The 14692-nt window shown below is 39.9% G+C and overlaps 1 protein-coding gene across 1 annotated transcript in view; it reads right to left on the minus strand.

The window, feature by feature from the left end:
* Nucleotides 1-9884: 9884 nt before the first annotated feature.
* Nucleotides 9885-14692, minus strand: part of foxj3 (forkhead box J3) — a 78198-nt gene continuing 73390 nt past the window's right edge. The window contains exons 8-12 of the mRNA XM_058632061.1: nucleotides 13457-13939; nucleotides 12757-12858; nucleotides 11963-12154; nucleotides 11619-11717; nucleotides 9885-10525 (exon numbers count right to left, since the gene is read on the minus strand). Coding sequence (XP_058488044.1) covers nucleotides 10413-10525; nucleotides 11619-11717; nucleotides 11963-12154; nucleotides 12757-12858; nucleotides 13457-13939 — 989 coding nt within the window. The 3' untranslated portion in view covers nucleotides 9885-10412. The remainder of the gene's footprint in view (nucleotides 10526-11618; nucleotides 11718-11962; nucleotides 12155-12756; nucleotides 12859-13456; nucleotides 13940-14692) is intronic.

Raw genomic sequence — 14692 nt, forward strand, 5'->3', positions numbered from 1 at the left:
ATTGATACTCAATTAACCATCCCTTATATTCCCTTTCATGAATACAGAGCAGAGTAGGATTAAGCTCAACGTCCCCCGAGTCTGGACTCCACCGCATTAGTACATCTTCATATTTAAAAAGCTTGAATTCTTGGATAGTTTTATTTTTCTGTCGATGGAATAATCAAATGATCTATTTTGTAACTTCCTTCTACTTTAAAACACTGAAAGTCATTGAAAATGTAAATATAAAGGAACTGTTGTTGAGTCCAGTTGCTTGTATTTACACTTCTAAAGAGAGGATGACCGTGATTCCCAACACAGGCCTTCACTGTGCATCAGGAACTTTGTTTCGATCTCACTTTTCCCCCGTTATTATTCTACAATCCGATCTGACTGAGGGAGCATTTGTGTGTATACAGACACTTTTTTTTCAGTCTCGCTTTACTAGCACAATGTTGCTGTTGCCTCCGTCTGCCTCCAACATAAAACAAACCACTTCCTGTGGTTAACACTGCTATGCTGAGTCATGTTAAGCTTAATCAGCAGTGAATGAAGTCAACTGATAATCGTTTGAAAGCAGCATGTGTTTACATTTAAGTTTTTTGTCTCATTTTAATGATCAATTATTAATGTTTCGTGTAAAGTCAGACGCACACAGTAAGAATGTATCCACTGTCTTTGTTTGTTTCTTTTATCATTCAATAAGTTACATTTAAAGTTACATGTGTCTTAAAGTCTTCAATGACAACCTGAATGTATCATTTAAAAGAAAACACAACTGTAATTGTGTTTTCTGACAAAGGCACATTAAACAGCATTAAACTCTTCACCACTCCTTTAAGACAAGTCATGAATTAACTTTAACTTTTTAAATCCATTCGTGATGAAGTTCAAGCGACAACCACAGCAGGGTTTAGTTTTTATGTTGAGTTTCCAACATGAGCTCGTGTTTTAAAGACTTTGGACGCGTGTTCGTCTCAGAAAAGTTGACAAAGACAAAGAAAACTGGCGCAAAAGTGTTCAACTATAAGCCGCACAGTCAGTAAGTGGAGGATGCGGTTTATTGTTAGGAAACACAAAGTGTCCTCTCTTGTTTTTCCTCCGGAGCAAAAACAAAATGTTTTTTTGTTGTTGTTTCTCCATCATTGTCGCCTTGTGTTTGGGTTCATTCTGCCTCAAACGCGCACTTACCTCCGCTTGATCAGGGGCAACTTGTGCTTTTTGTGCTCTACGTGCGGGAAATCTGCTGAAAATGGCGGATGGAGGCTTGAGGCGAAAGCCTGTTCGGTTACTCGGGTGGTGCTGCTGCGGGTGGATGTGCTGGAGGAGCGAGGAAGAGGCGAGCACCCTCCTCACACTGCGCGAGGGATGGATTAGAGTCAGTGAGCACGAGAGGAGGCTTTTGTAGGCGACGAGGCCGGTGATGATGATGACGACGATGATGATGATGATGATGCAGGTCCTGTTTGTCTCATCTGACCAACCAGGCCAACTTACTTTGAGGCCTTGTTCACACTGCCAGAGAAAATCAGAATAAAACTTATAACAAACTGCATTTGGAGTTTGTACCCATGCATCGTTTGAGGTACATTAGGTTTATTTGACGTGTACTAATAAGTGTACTTTCAGCAGGTTTTATCACATCAATGAAGAAAAGTAAGTTCTAGTGGAAATGGACCAGCGAGGATCCAACTTAAGAAGACACTATCCTCTTCAATCTGATGGAAGAGCCTGAGGAGGAGGAGGAGGAGGAGGAGGATGAGGAGAAATGAGAGGAAACTGAAATCCTGTTTTCCAGAAGAACCAGTAATCCCAAAATACTGAGCACATCTTTCACCAAGACCCCATCTGTGTCCGACATAATCCTGGATCCAGTTAATCACATTAGATTATGTTTTATATTTATTATAAAGAACATGGCAAGGATCAAGGGTTTTCTGTCTAAACAAGACACAGGAAAAAACGTGCTCATGCTTTAATTTCCAGCAGACCAGATGATTGTAATGGTGTCTTTTACTAATTAAAAGTGAAGTAAAAAAACATATGATAATAATATAACAATAATAATAATAATAATAATAATAATAATAATGATAATAATAATAATAATGATAATAATAATAATAATAAATATGTAAATGAAAAAGCACATGCTTTCAACATTCACAATATAAAAGCATCAGCAAAAACACAGCAATGAATAAAAGTTGATTTCTTTCTTTTAGGTATTGTTGAACTAATATAATATAATAATATTATCAAAACATGGCATCATGTAAAAGATTTTCTTAATCATTACCAAGGCCTTTCATCGCCATGGTGTAAGATATTAAAATAAAATTGTGTCTTTAAACTTTTTTAGTTTGCATACATCCCTGTAAATTAATGTGAAAGACAAACACACACACACACACACATCAGTCCTGTTGGTTCTCCAGGCGATCATGACTGTTGTCGTTATGTTCAGGTGTGGCCACTAGAGGCCGCTGTGCTCCCACAAAACCAGTCATCTTCCAGAAGTGAATCTCTGCTCAGTGCACAGACTCATCTTGAGATTTTTTTTTTACATAGACATGAAAGAAGATGAGCTGACAACTAGTTTAAGTTAATGAGAAGGCGACGACTACAACTTATTATGATTAAGATTATTGTGAATGACTTAGGGTTAGTATATATGTTTCATTTAACCCCATTATTTATTAAGATGTGCAGCATTGTGGTGCAATGTCAGTAAAAATCTGTGTTTCTGTAATAACTGAATCTTCTGTGTAGAGTTTTGTGCTTGAGGACGGGTTAAAGATAAAGGACAGGTGAATGAAGGATGAGGACAGGTGAATGAATGACGAGGACAGGTGAATGAATGACGAGGACAGGTGAATGAATGATGAGGACAGGGGAATGAATGATGAGGACAGGGGAATTGGTGTTAATTAAGGTCCCTGAGTGAGTGAGAAAGTTAAAACATTTGTGACCTTTGACCCATTTTGACTGACACATTATGTGTTTACATGGTTTGCCTTTAATTAAAAACAATTCACGTGAGATTTGTGTCAAAAAGTTTACATTTTAAACAAGCTACTTTTTTACTTAGTACTTTTACTTGTACTTCAATGGCGTACAACATACACGCGTTTAACAAACATCAACAATCTGCTCATCTTTTCTAAGATTTGAGCACCTTCTCTGGATTAGATGTAACTAAAGGAAAACAAAAGGACAAAACTACATTTACTCGTGTTTATTAGAGTTCAATACACAATATAGTTACGTTATATAGAATGTGATTAAATGTGCCCACGGTCCAACACTGATATTGATCTAAAAGAGTGTACAAAAGTCAGCCGACAGTGTTTCCCCCCTCAGATCTATAGCTTTATAAATATGTGGATATAATACATACCTACATAAGTAAGAGTGTGTGGGCTCTACAATATTTACTCATTTCTGCAAATGCAGTAACATCAGTGCATCATCCTGGCTGATTTAATGATGAATAACACTAAATAATAAATGTTAACCTGTTGATCATACTAAATAATGCACACTGTGATTTCTATGAAAAGAGGACAATCATTAGAAAGATCCGTGTGTGTGTGTGTGTGTGTGTGTGCTGGTGCTGCAGTGTGCTACAGTGTGATTGACAGGAGAACTCTCCATCTCACGCTGCACGACAGAACAGGAACAGTGATTCGCCTGCTTGTCTCCAACAACATGTAGGAGGTGAGTGTGTGTGTGTGTGTGTGTGTGTGGGGGGGGGGGGGGGGGTTGTGGTGGACTGAGCACACGAGCATGGGGGCAAATGAAAATGTACACGCTGTACATAAATAATCATTCCGTGATTCAAGGTTGGACAGTGATTGACATATAAATATTAAGTGCTTTTTGTGTCTGTCCAGCCTTAAGTGGAATACAATTTACTTAAGTGGACTTTTATCTGTGTTTCATACGGAAGAGAATTAGGGACTCATGTAAAAAAAGAAGAAAATAAATACAACGGCATGCATTTGGAGAAAAAAGTCAGAATTTTGACTTAAACCTCAGAATTTTAAGAAAAATTCATTATTCTGACATTAAAGTTATAATTCGGAGATTAAAGAAAACATCAAATCCTGAGAAAAAAGTCAGAATTCTGAGATTTCTCACCTTTCTTTCTTTCATTTTTTTTTTTTACATGTGGCCCTAATACTCTAATAGAGAGGATAGAAATAAAGTTGTAAAGACTATTTGATAATAATTAGCCCGTGGAGTCAAACAAGTTAGATTTGAATCCCACATGTTCACCACAGCTTTCAGTAATCCAAACAAATCCAGCAGTGTGAAGACTGCGGCTCCAGGTAAACAGAGCTGTGAAACTAAAACTGTCATTAAAGTCAACACTGGTAATCATTGTGAGATGTTGTGTAGCCATGAGCGTGTGTTACAGCACTGCTGTGAACAACACCGACACCTTCACTGAAGCTTTTTACCAAATATTATATTATATTAGAATTAATGATAATTATGTTCCTGGAAGGTTTAAAAGAAAAGTTGGACTTTTCAGATGAGAAATGCAAACAAACATTCTGTACATGCTGAAATTATAATTATAATATAATTAATTATATAATAAGAGTGACCGCAGATATAAAATGCTCTTGATATGATTTCGTCTACTTTTCTTCATTAGTGCCAAGCGCCACTTTCGTCCTTTTAGAGACTTTTGAAAAAATATTGGACATTTGCCCTTTTCTGTAACGTCCTCCTTCTGCTCTGGTTCCTCTTGGAAAGAGTCCACATAAAATGACAACTGCTGTTTTAAAGAGTAACTTCTAGTGGTGCTGACGATTTCTTTGCAGCAGGTTCCTCTTGATGTTCTTTGGTCTCAGGTTCTTCAAGGCTCACATAAGTACTATAATCTTTAGCATCTTTTAGCAGACGTCTCAGGAGGACAAGAGACAGAATAGAAGAGAAGACATCTTTTGTGTCCACCGAGATGGAAAATTATGGAACCTACAGCACAAACACAACTACATGGATGTCTTGCTGCTCAGTCAGTTCATCATATGTGGTCCTTCTGGTGTGGGAAAGGAGACCAGAAGATGCTCCTGAGAAGCCTCCAGTTCAAGGACGTGTCTTCTCGAACAGTCTTCATCTTCTGAAGCTGCCAAAGCAATAATGAAAATGAATGCTGTTGGATCTAGAACATGCACATCAGGCACTGGACACTCTCTACATTCTGACGCTCCATCTTCTGAACTGTTCACAGGACAGTCTGGCGGGACCGTACCCACTGTGTTGACCTAGGGGGAGGACCCCCCCTCTACAGGAGGACTTGGGACAATGTAATGTGAGTCTACACTGGCAGTTTCCACAGGTTTTGAAGATTCTTGAGGCATTCCAACCTGATGTTTGTGGCCAGACTGGTGTCCCCGCCGTAAATGCACATCCTATGGATACAACACTGCAACTGTGACCCCACAGAGAATAAGCAACTCAGTAGCTCGAGTGTGGACGACACTGAATTCATATCACAACACACACATTCCTCAAACTCTTAAACCGTAGTCGCACACGTTCCGCGGTCCTGGATTAAAGCTTTCCACTGTTATGACGTTTAATTTCAAATCCTAACACATTCCTCAAACTCTTCAAATCATAAAACTTTCCAACTGTGAAGCCTGGATGGAAAAGCTTGTGTTACATATACAGTTTGAAACATGTGGGTGTTGACATAGCACGGAGGATAGAATGTGTTTTTAAAAAGCTCAGCCCACACTTCATCAAAGTTCTGATCCATCTTCAGTGACACCAGTCACTTGTAAGAGAAAAGAACGCTCAGCCAGCACATTATTCCACAGTGAAGTTACCATATTTTATTTCTTTTAAGTGCCATTCATGCATATTGGGGAGGGGAAGGGGGGGCGGGAGTGGGGGTGGGGTTTGGGCGGGCGGTGGTATCGAACATTTTCTAATAACACTTGAGTTATTTTACAGCACTAAAACGAATACAAAGAGTAGCTGTGTCACCTCACTGGACAACAAAAGTAATAAACCGTGCAATAAACGGAAAAAAAAGGACAAACGGGAGGAAAAGAAAAAGAAAAATACGAGAAATGACGAAGACAAAATCGAGAAAAAAAAAGAAGAAGAAGAAGAGAAATAAAAACACAAACCAAATATATATTATCAACACTGAAACACTGAATGTAGAACCATAGTACAGGTAAAAGGTAGTGTCACACAGAAAGCCAACGCATTTTCATCACATATATATACAATATAGATATATACATACTGTCACCCTCTTGATTGGACGATAACAAAATACTCTATTCTTTTTCCCTCCTCTCCTGTGAATATGACCCGCCCCCCCCTCTGTCTTGATACCCCCACCCCCAAGAGGAAGAAAGGGATGATTGAAAAGACATATATATACAAGCACAACGACACACCAGCACTGAATAAAAAAAGCCCCAATCAGCAGTACTTGTTGGCAGTTCTCTCCCATATTGTAACAAGGCCTTTTCCTTTTTTTTTATTTTATTTTTTTAAAATCCTTTTTCATCTTTTTCCCCCAATAATAATAATAACAATGATAATCTCTCTGGCAAGTACATGTCCAGCGCCACAAAAAAAAAAGAAAGAAAAAATTGAATTGTCTTTTTAAAGGGGGGGAGGGGCTTAAACTCACACAAGCAGACACATACACACTCATTCAGATGTAATAGAAGTAAATTGTGATTGTGATCCAGTCATTGTCTTCACGTTTTTTTAACCGAGGCGTGATGTGTTCACTCGTTAGCTTTCGTGCGTTCACAGTCTTCACCTGGAAGAGTGACGACGATGATTCACCTTCACATCAAATCAGGACTCACAGGACGCCACAGGAGTGTTTCCACAGAGTCCTCATCAACACACACACACACACAGAGGGACACTTCCCCCCCCCCCACTGCTTTCTTCAGCTGCAGTCAAAGGCCCCGCGCTCACCTGACGGAGTCATGATTCTGTTCACTCAACTGACTTATGTATCATGTCGGGGGGGAAAAAACACCAGTTAAGAAATTAGACAGTTGAACAGATCATTAGTTTGTTTTGTTTTGTTTTGAGATCCACAGGCGACGAGGCAGTTCAGCACATACAGAGGACAGAGTTCCATTATACAAAGACAAAGGCAAAGAGACGCGTAGGTGAAGGAGCACGAGTGGACACACGTGAGAGACAGAAAAAGAGACAGAGAGAGAGCGTCAGCGTCTAAAAATGAACGGCAGTATCAGTTGAAAGAAGAAAAACTTGACTTCATCTGAACAGTATAAAAACTGGGCTGGTTCTAGTTTCAAATGACCGGCTTATAGTGAATGTGCTCCAAACTACGGTTCTGTCAGAGCCGATAAAAGGACACGATCACGTGAGACTTTAAAAAGTGCCATTTTCTCACAATGATAGACATAAAAAATAATAGTAATTAAAAAAAAAAGAATAATTCAATGATTGTCATCCAAATATTCAAACAAAAACAACAGTCACTACTCGAGTCCCTGGTAGCCATTATTAGAGAATAATCTCAGTTGCTTTCTCGCAAAAAAAAAGACCATTGACAACACTTTTAATCTGAAGCAACAGCCAAGAGATTATTATTCTCGTTTAACACAAATTCCCCCGTTTCCAGTCTCTTCTGTGCTAAGCTAAGCTAACCAAACCATACAGATGTGAAGTGGTGTCGATCGTCTCTTACACACAGTGTCATGGATGCAAAGCATCAAACACAGTGGAGCAGTATTTTTTTTTAAAAAAAAAGAAAAAAGAGGAGAATTCATATCCTTTTCATCATCAAATGTAGACAATGCTTCATAATTGCCACTAGGGGTCAGATAGTTTTAGTCAAACACAGGGGTCTCAAACTCACGGCCCTCAGACACTTAGGACCTCCTCTTACTTGTAAACACAGCACATGTTGGCATAATGTTTTTTTTTTTATAATAATAAAACATTATTAGAGTTTTTTTTAAATGCGTCTGTTATCTATAGGTTCATTTTGCATCATAAACATGTTTGTTATTGTGAACTTTTTGTCATTTCACATCAAAACACACACTTTCACTTTGAAATGCTGTAAAATATCACCCTACATAATGTTAAGATGATGATTTTAAGCTCATGTCCCCCCCCCCCCCCCCCACAAAACAAGTTGGTTTGGCCCGCCAAGCCGTTTGTGTTTGAGACCCCTGCATCTAACTGAATGAACGTATGAACACATGAAGAGCTTACTAGATCTGGGAGGTGCTTTGCATCTTTTTAAAGAAAATAAAACGGTTAAAAAAGATCAACAAAAAAGTGAAAGTGTACAAAGGGCTTTTGTTTTGTTTTTAACATAGTGTCTTCAGCGCCGGGCTGAATGAGGAGTCACTTGTTAGAGGACACAGAGGACAGGTTTCCAGAACCGCTCATCTCCCTGCTCTGTGCTTGAAAACAAAAAAAAACACCCAAAATCTGAAATCTAGTCTTTAAAATCACCGTGTGCATCTGCTTTTGTGCTCATAGATAGTAGAGATGATTGCATCACACCCCTAAATTTGTAATAAAACCAAAACACACACACACACACACATGCTCGCACACACACTGTATGAATCACATTTCTCATTCTCTTATGATTGTATAGTAGCTGAATTGTACGCTCTGCGACTATTACAAGAAAACACTGTGTAATTAAATCCATAATTTAAATGTCAGAAGTGACAATTAACACTGAAGGTAGCATCAAAAATCGAATTTTGACGTACGGCAGGTGAACACAACAGGTTTTTAACAAATCAGAGATCAAAAAATAAGCTTTTACGTCGTCTACTATGAACCTTTAAATAGTTTAGCTGTTATTAATCCCTTAACTGTTTCAAGTCAGTGAGGCTCAGAAGAATTATATACACAAACTAAGTTTACCTTTAATTTGACTCTCGTTATAAATGATATATATAGTAAGATTGTTTCAGTATTGAATACAGAATAGTCCCACACTTTGAGAAACATGCTAATTCCACTTTCATGGGGGAAAAACTGAAGATGACAAGATGAGTACGAGTGTCGTAGAGAGTATGTGAGGAGCAACAGCGTCTTTAGACCACGACGTATAATTAACGTATAATCTCCAGGAGGTCGAGGAATACTCTGTTATATAATCCAGAGTAAAACCGGCAGTCGCTTTATATTTACAGCACAATACTGTTTCATCCAACTCTTGGCAAGAAAGCAAATAAAAAATAATAAAAAAATGCTGTGTTATTCCTTTAATAAAGCCAGACCTCACTGACTTGAACAGTTTTATTTGAACAAAAAAACAACTTACAAACTAGAGCCCAAATATATATAGATATTAAGATTTGAGAGACCAATATTGATATTTGAGATTATTAAAAGTCTGCCGATATTTATCTATCAATGACAGTTTCTAGCATATTTAGCTTTTTAGGGAACACAGTTTCACTTTTAGATTGTTGCTTATTTAATGACCAACTGGTAACTTGTGTGTAAAACCTCTTAAATGTAAGAACAACAAATATTCACCTGACATGATGAGCGCGCACACACACACACACGCACACACACACACACACACACGGAGAACCTAAACGTTAGGTTGCTTTGGGTTGAGTGACGTTTTCAAAGACAAATGTCTGACTTCCCTGGTATCACTTACTCCCACTGATCTTGAAAAGCCTGATCACGACGGTCGGCTATGAGAACAGATGACAACTCATCCTCTTCCTCTCTTTTTCCCCCTCAGTCTGTCTCTCATTTGGATTTTAACATATAAACCTCAGTGATCGTAAACTTAAACTTCCACCGTCGACGAGCACCGTTGCATTACACGACTCAGGGACAGCCTGTATTTCTTAAAAAATAAAATAATAAAACCATTATTTAAAAAAAAAAAAAAAAAAAGAGCGAGAGAGATAAACTCATCCGAAAGACGGCTGAGGCCAAGGTCAACACAGAAGAATTGCAAGCTGAACACGTCGCTCAAATTACATAACAGATACAGAGCAGGGGGTTGGGGGAGGGGTTCAGACTTTGGAAGGCTGCTGGCTAAAGACGGGGAGAGGGCTGGCCGAGGAGCTGAGGAGCATGTGGTATAGACGTGAAGGTTTCTCTACTCGTCTCTAGACGAGTATGTAAGCAATAACTTTAAAATGTCCGACTAAATATGATTGTCTTCAAAGTTAACATTTTATATTTTTATGTTTCTGTTTTGTTTTTTTGCAAAAATGTCAGGACTCTGAAGTCTGTCTTTCTCCAAAGCTTTGTCAAATGTTCTCCTGCATCCCACCCACAGTGTCCTCCGTGTCCTCCTCTTCCTCCCGCTGTGGCCTTTTTCAGCTCAGCGTGGCTTCCTCTGGCTCCCACCTCCCTTCTCCTTGCTCCATTTTTGTTTACAAAAAAGGAGGTCAAGGGGGCTAGACAATGGAGTCCCAATCAAAGTCATCCTGGATCTCGTCAGCTTGCATGCGATGCATCTGGAAGTTTCTAGTTGGTATCATGTGCTGCTGGTTCATTTGTGCATGGTGTCCTGAAGATAAAAAAAACACATACAGAGGAAACGACAAATTAGACCCATGGTTTATGCAGTTTGAGGGGTCAAGTATGGAGACTTTATGGATTTAAAACGATAACTCAGGGCTTTTTAAAGTGTGGTTGTACGATATATTGACACATTGTCACCAAACCTGGGACATGGATGAGCCGTTTCACTGAAAACACGACTGTTAGTGGGTACACGGGGATAAACACACTTTATCCACTTAACAAAAGGCTTAAACGTATTGTATTACTACAATAGGGGTCGTATTTTCTTTTTTAAATTGTGCTTCCCGACCTCAGTTTCCCCTGAGTCGAGAAATATCTTCTTTCTTTCCTAGCGTAACTGTTAGCAAAGATGGCAAATCGGTGAAGTATTCCTTTAAGTTTTCAATATTTTAACAATTTGTTTTGTCACTTAATCTGACTGCTGGTGAGCTGCTGCCTAATTTTATGTAATTTAGATTAATCCAAGGGCCACACAGTTGTCGTAATGCCTTTGCAGCAAGAAGACCAAGGTTCGCAGCCCAGTGGGAACAAGGGTCTTTCTGCATGGAGTTTGCATGTTCTCCTCGTGTGTGCGTGGGTTTTCTCCGGGTTCTACGGTTTCCTCCCACAGCCCACAATCATGCAATATGGGGATTAGGTAAATTATACACTCTAAATTGACTTCTGTCAGCTGAGATTGGCACAGCTCCCCCGCCCCGTGACCCTCATGTGGAGGATAAAGTGACAGAAGATGGATGGATGGAGGTTAAACCAAACAAAGGATCACGGAATCACAAAATAACACAAGTGAATCTATAGATGGAGGAAACAATAGAATTCCTGTGATGTAAAATAGCTGGTTTTCTGTATGGACTTTAGTGCGGGGAGTGAGCAGTTCACAAAGCCACATAAGCTTCAGTTTCCAGTCAGCAAAGACAATCTAATGTCATATGCTTCAGATACCTTAGACCTAAGCAGGACTAGATTTGTTCCTTTCTTCTTTGCAGGCAGCCACGTTTACAAGCACACTGCAATAAAAACTGAACTTTAAAGTAATAATGTTTCCCCTTGACATACAGTATCTAACTTGATGTCACCTGTCATAGTGGGTCCTGTGTTGTTCATGGGGGGCATGTGGGGATATCCTGGAGGACCCATCATGGACATGCTCTGTCTGGAGTCCATGTAGAGATTTCCTGGAGAAAACGATCAGAGGAAAAAAAAACACACACACTTCAAAACCTAAACATAAAACACGACATGCTTTGATGAAATTTAGATCATGTATCTGAGAAGAAATGAGATAAATAAAAAGTAAATGATCTCTGAATGCTCTTATTACTTATACTTTCAACCCAGCAGCGTATATGGCTATAACTTCAGCTGAATCTAATATCTACATCCGAGCTGAGGTCACGGGAGTGACGGCTGGCTGACAAACCTGTGTTGAGGTGCTGGCTGGGTTTGTTGGGGTGCATGGAGCCGTGGCAAACAGAAGGCTGCACTGCCCCCTGTGGCTGGATTACACCAGTGCGGGCAAAAAACTGATTGATGGACGAGCAAAGGTCCGCGATCTGTGTGGGCTCCAGGGACCAGTTGTTCAACTCCGCTTGTCTCATACTCTCTCTTAGACCTTAGGATCATAAAATACAATGCACCTTTTAAAAACACAACAATCTGAGTTATTATTACGAGACCTGGTGACAACATCTGTCTCCCTTAAAAATGCCTTAGTGTCAATTAAACGCGTGGAACTGCAGCCCCTGACAGTCCAGAGAATATGAAGTTAGTAAATGGGAAATTAATTTACTAACATGAAGTAAAAACTAAGCTGCAATATATATTCATTATGTCAGTAACCTTCAGTGGGTGATATTTAAAAATCATCCTACCTTGCAATCCTGGACTGTAATTGGATAAACTGACCTGCTGAGCTCTGTGTTTTGGTGATTAAACTTGAAGGCAGTGTTATTTAATTGAGGAGCTCAGTTTAATTAAACTCGTAATCAAATCCACGATGTCAACACTTCAGCACTCAATCAAAAAGCGAGGGCAGCAGGGTACGAACAACTACTGGCTTTAAATGTTTGTTTCTTCTGATTACGTGAATATGTAGGAGGGGAAAAAAACCCCGTATAACACAGAAAGGATTAGCTTAATTATCACATTCTCATACAACATACACACAAACGGAATGATCTGCAAATGCATCAAAAGATCAATTTAAAACTGCACCTTGAAAAGGTGAAAGATCAACATCAGCCCAGTTATAGCTGCTAGCAATACGGCAGCTTTCTTTCAGTGCATCCAGATTTGGGTACCAGTCAGACAGTAAACCTGTAGAACACACACAGCATACCGTCTGTAACGTGACAACATAGGTGATGCAATGTATACACATGCTTCTGGTTCCACAATTAAGTTTATTCCTGGGGGAGGGGCAAATACAAATGTTGTCATAATCACATTATTTATGGAAAACTACCCAATAATTGCTCCTGTAATCGTTACTTCCTGTGGGTTAGAGAATGCACCAAAAATGAAGCGTCACATTTTCGTAGCTGTGCAAGAAATGAAAAAGAACTTAACATCAAATAGAATAAGGGTTTTATACAGATCAGTACTGCAATGGGTCCACTAGGAGGAGCCAGTCAACTCTGTAAAGGCCTATTCAGCCACTGGTACAACATTGCTTTGTTCTTGAAACAAAAAAAATATATACAATAAATCATATGATGAGTTACTGATTTATGCCTAAGGCAATTCAACTGTGTTTTATGGTTAAAAATTATGGACTGATAATAAACCATATTAAGCTGTTCAATTTGCTGTACTTCTCCTGTGTTTGTGTGTGTGTGTGTGCGTGTGATGAAAAAGAAGAGGAAATTAAACCAACGGGTTCAAGAGGAGACGCCGCCAAACCCGAGGGTCTTACCTGGGTTGCAGGCCATCTGTTGTTGGGTGGGATGTGGCTGGTGGGAGAGGCTCTGGTGCTGCTGTCCATGCTGAGGAGGATGCTGGCTGTGCTGCGTGTGTTGGGAGGGATGTGGCGTGTGCTGCTGTGGGTGCTGGCCGTGGGACGGGTGCGGCGATGGGTGCTGGGAGTGTGCAGCGTGCTGGGGGTGCTGGGAGTGCTGTTGGTGCTGACTGTGGCTGTGCTGAGCGTGTTGGCTGTGTTGGTTGTGGGGGCCGCCGTGATGCGGGAGGTGCGGTGCGTGGGGTGAGCCGTGGCCAGGGTGGGCTTGGGTGGGATGGGACAGGGGCACCTGGCCACTGTTGGCAGAGTGGCTGTTGGGGTGATTGTTAGACTGGTTGTTTGACAGACTGTTCTGTGTACTTATAGTGCCACTAGGGGAGTGTTGATAGGAGCAGGAGGTGTGAGTCTGCTGAGAGGAATCTGACGGTATGCCCATGAGACCTGGGGAATAATACACACAAACAGAAATTAGCTGAAAGAAATGGTCAAAAAACTAAACTGAGAGGCTCTATACTCATGCATCAGATGCACACATTGTGATGTGCATCTGTTGTGACATGCCGCATCATAGTAAAATCTAAATATCTAACATTTCTAAGACACAGTGAGCCCTGTGAGTGCGTCTATCGATACGCGGACCAAAGAAGTAGGTCAAACTGGATCGTAGCTTTGAACATCCCATCATCCAGATCAAGTTCCTGGACCAGTTGGGGAAGGAGAGGATGCAAACTGACATATCCATCAAGCAGCAAAGCTGCTTTGAGGGAAATGTGGTGCTGATAAATCCACATTCAGTCAGTTTTTAGTCAGTCGTCATAGCGGTTCCCAGGTTTTGGTTGATTGGAATTGGACGCAACAGAAGCACAACCTGACAAGCATTTGTTTTATTTCTTTTAAGTATTTAAGCAGACTTTGTATGTGAATTATTATCATTTTGGTTTGGAGCCAAAGGTGACCTTGAATACCTTGTTTAGTCTAAACCAACAACCCAAAGCCAAACACAATATTGTCAGTGACATAAAACAGAGGGAAGCAAATACAATGGAGATGATTAATTATCCAAATAGTTGCCTTCATTTCCTATTCTTTGACTTAATGTTTATAAAGAAAAAAATGACTAAACACGTTCCAGCTTCTCAGTTGAGAGAGTGCTGCTTTTCTGTTTCCTTTAATTGTTCATTCAACACATTGTAT

The sequence above is a fragment of the Solea solea genome, chromosome 6 (genome assembly GCF_958295425.1).
Source record: "Solea solea chromosome 6, fSolSol10.1, whole genome shotgun sequence".
Taxonomy (NCBI): Eukaryota; Metazoa; Chordata; class Actinopteri; order Pleuronectiformes; family Soleidae; genus Solea; species Solea solea.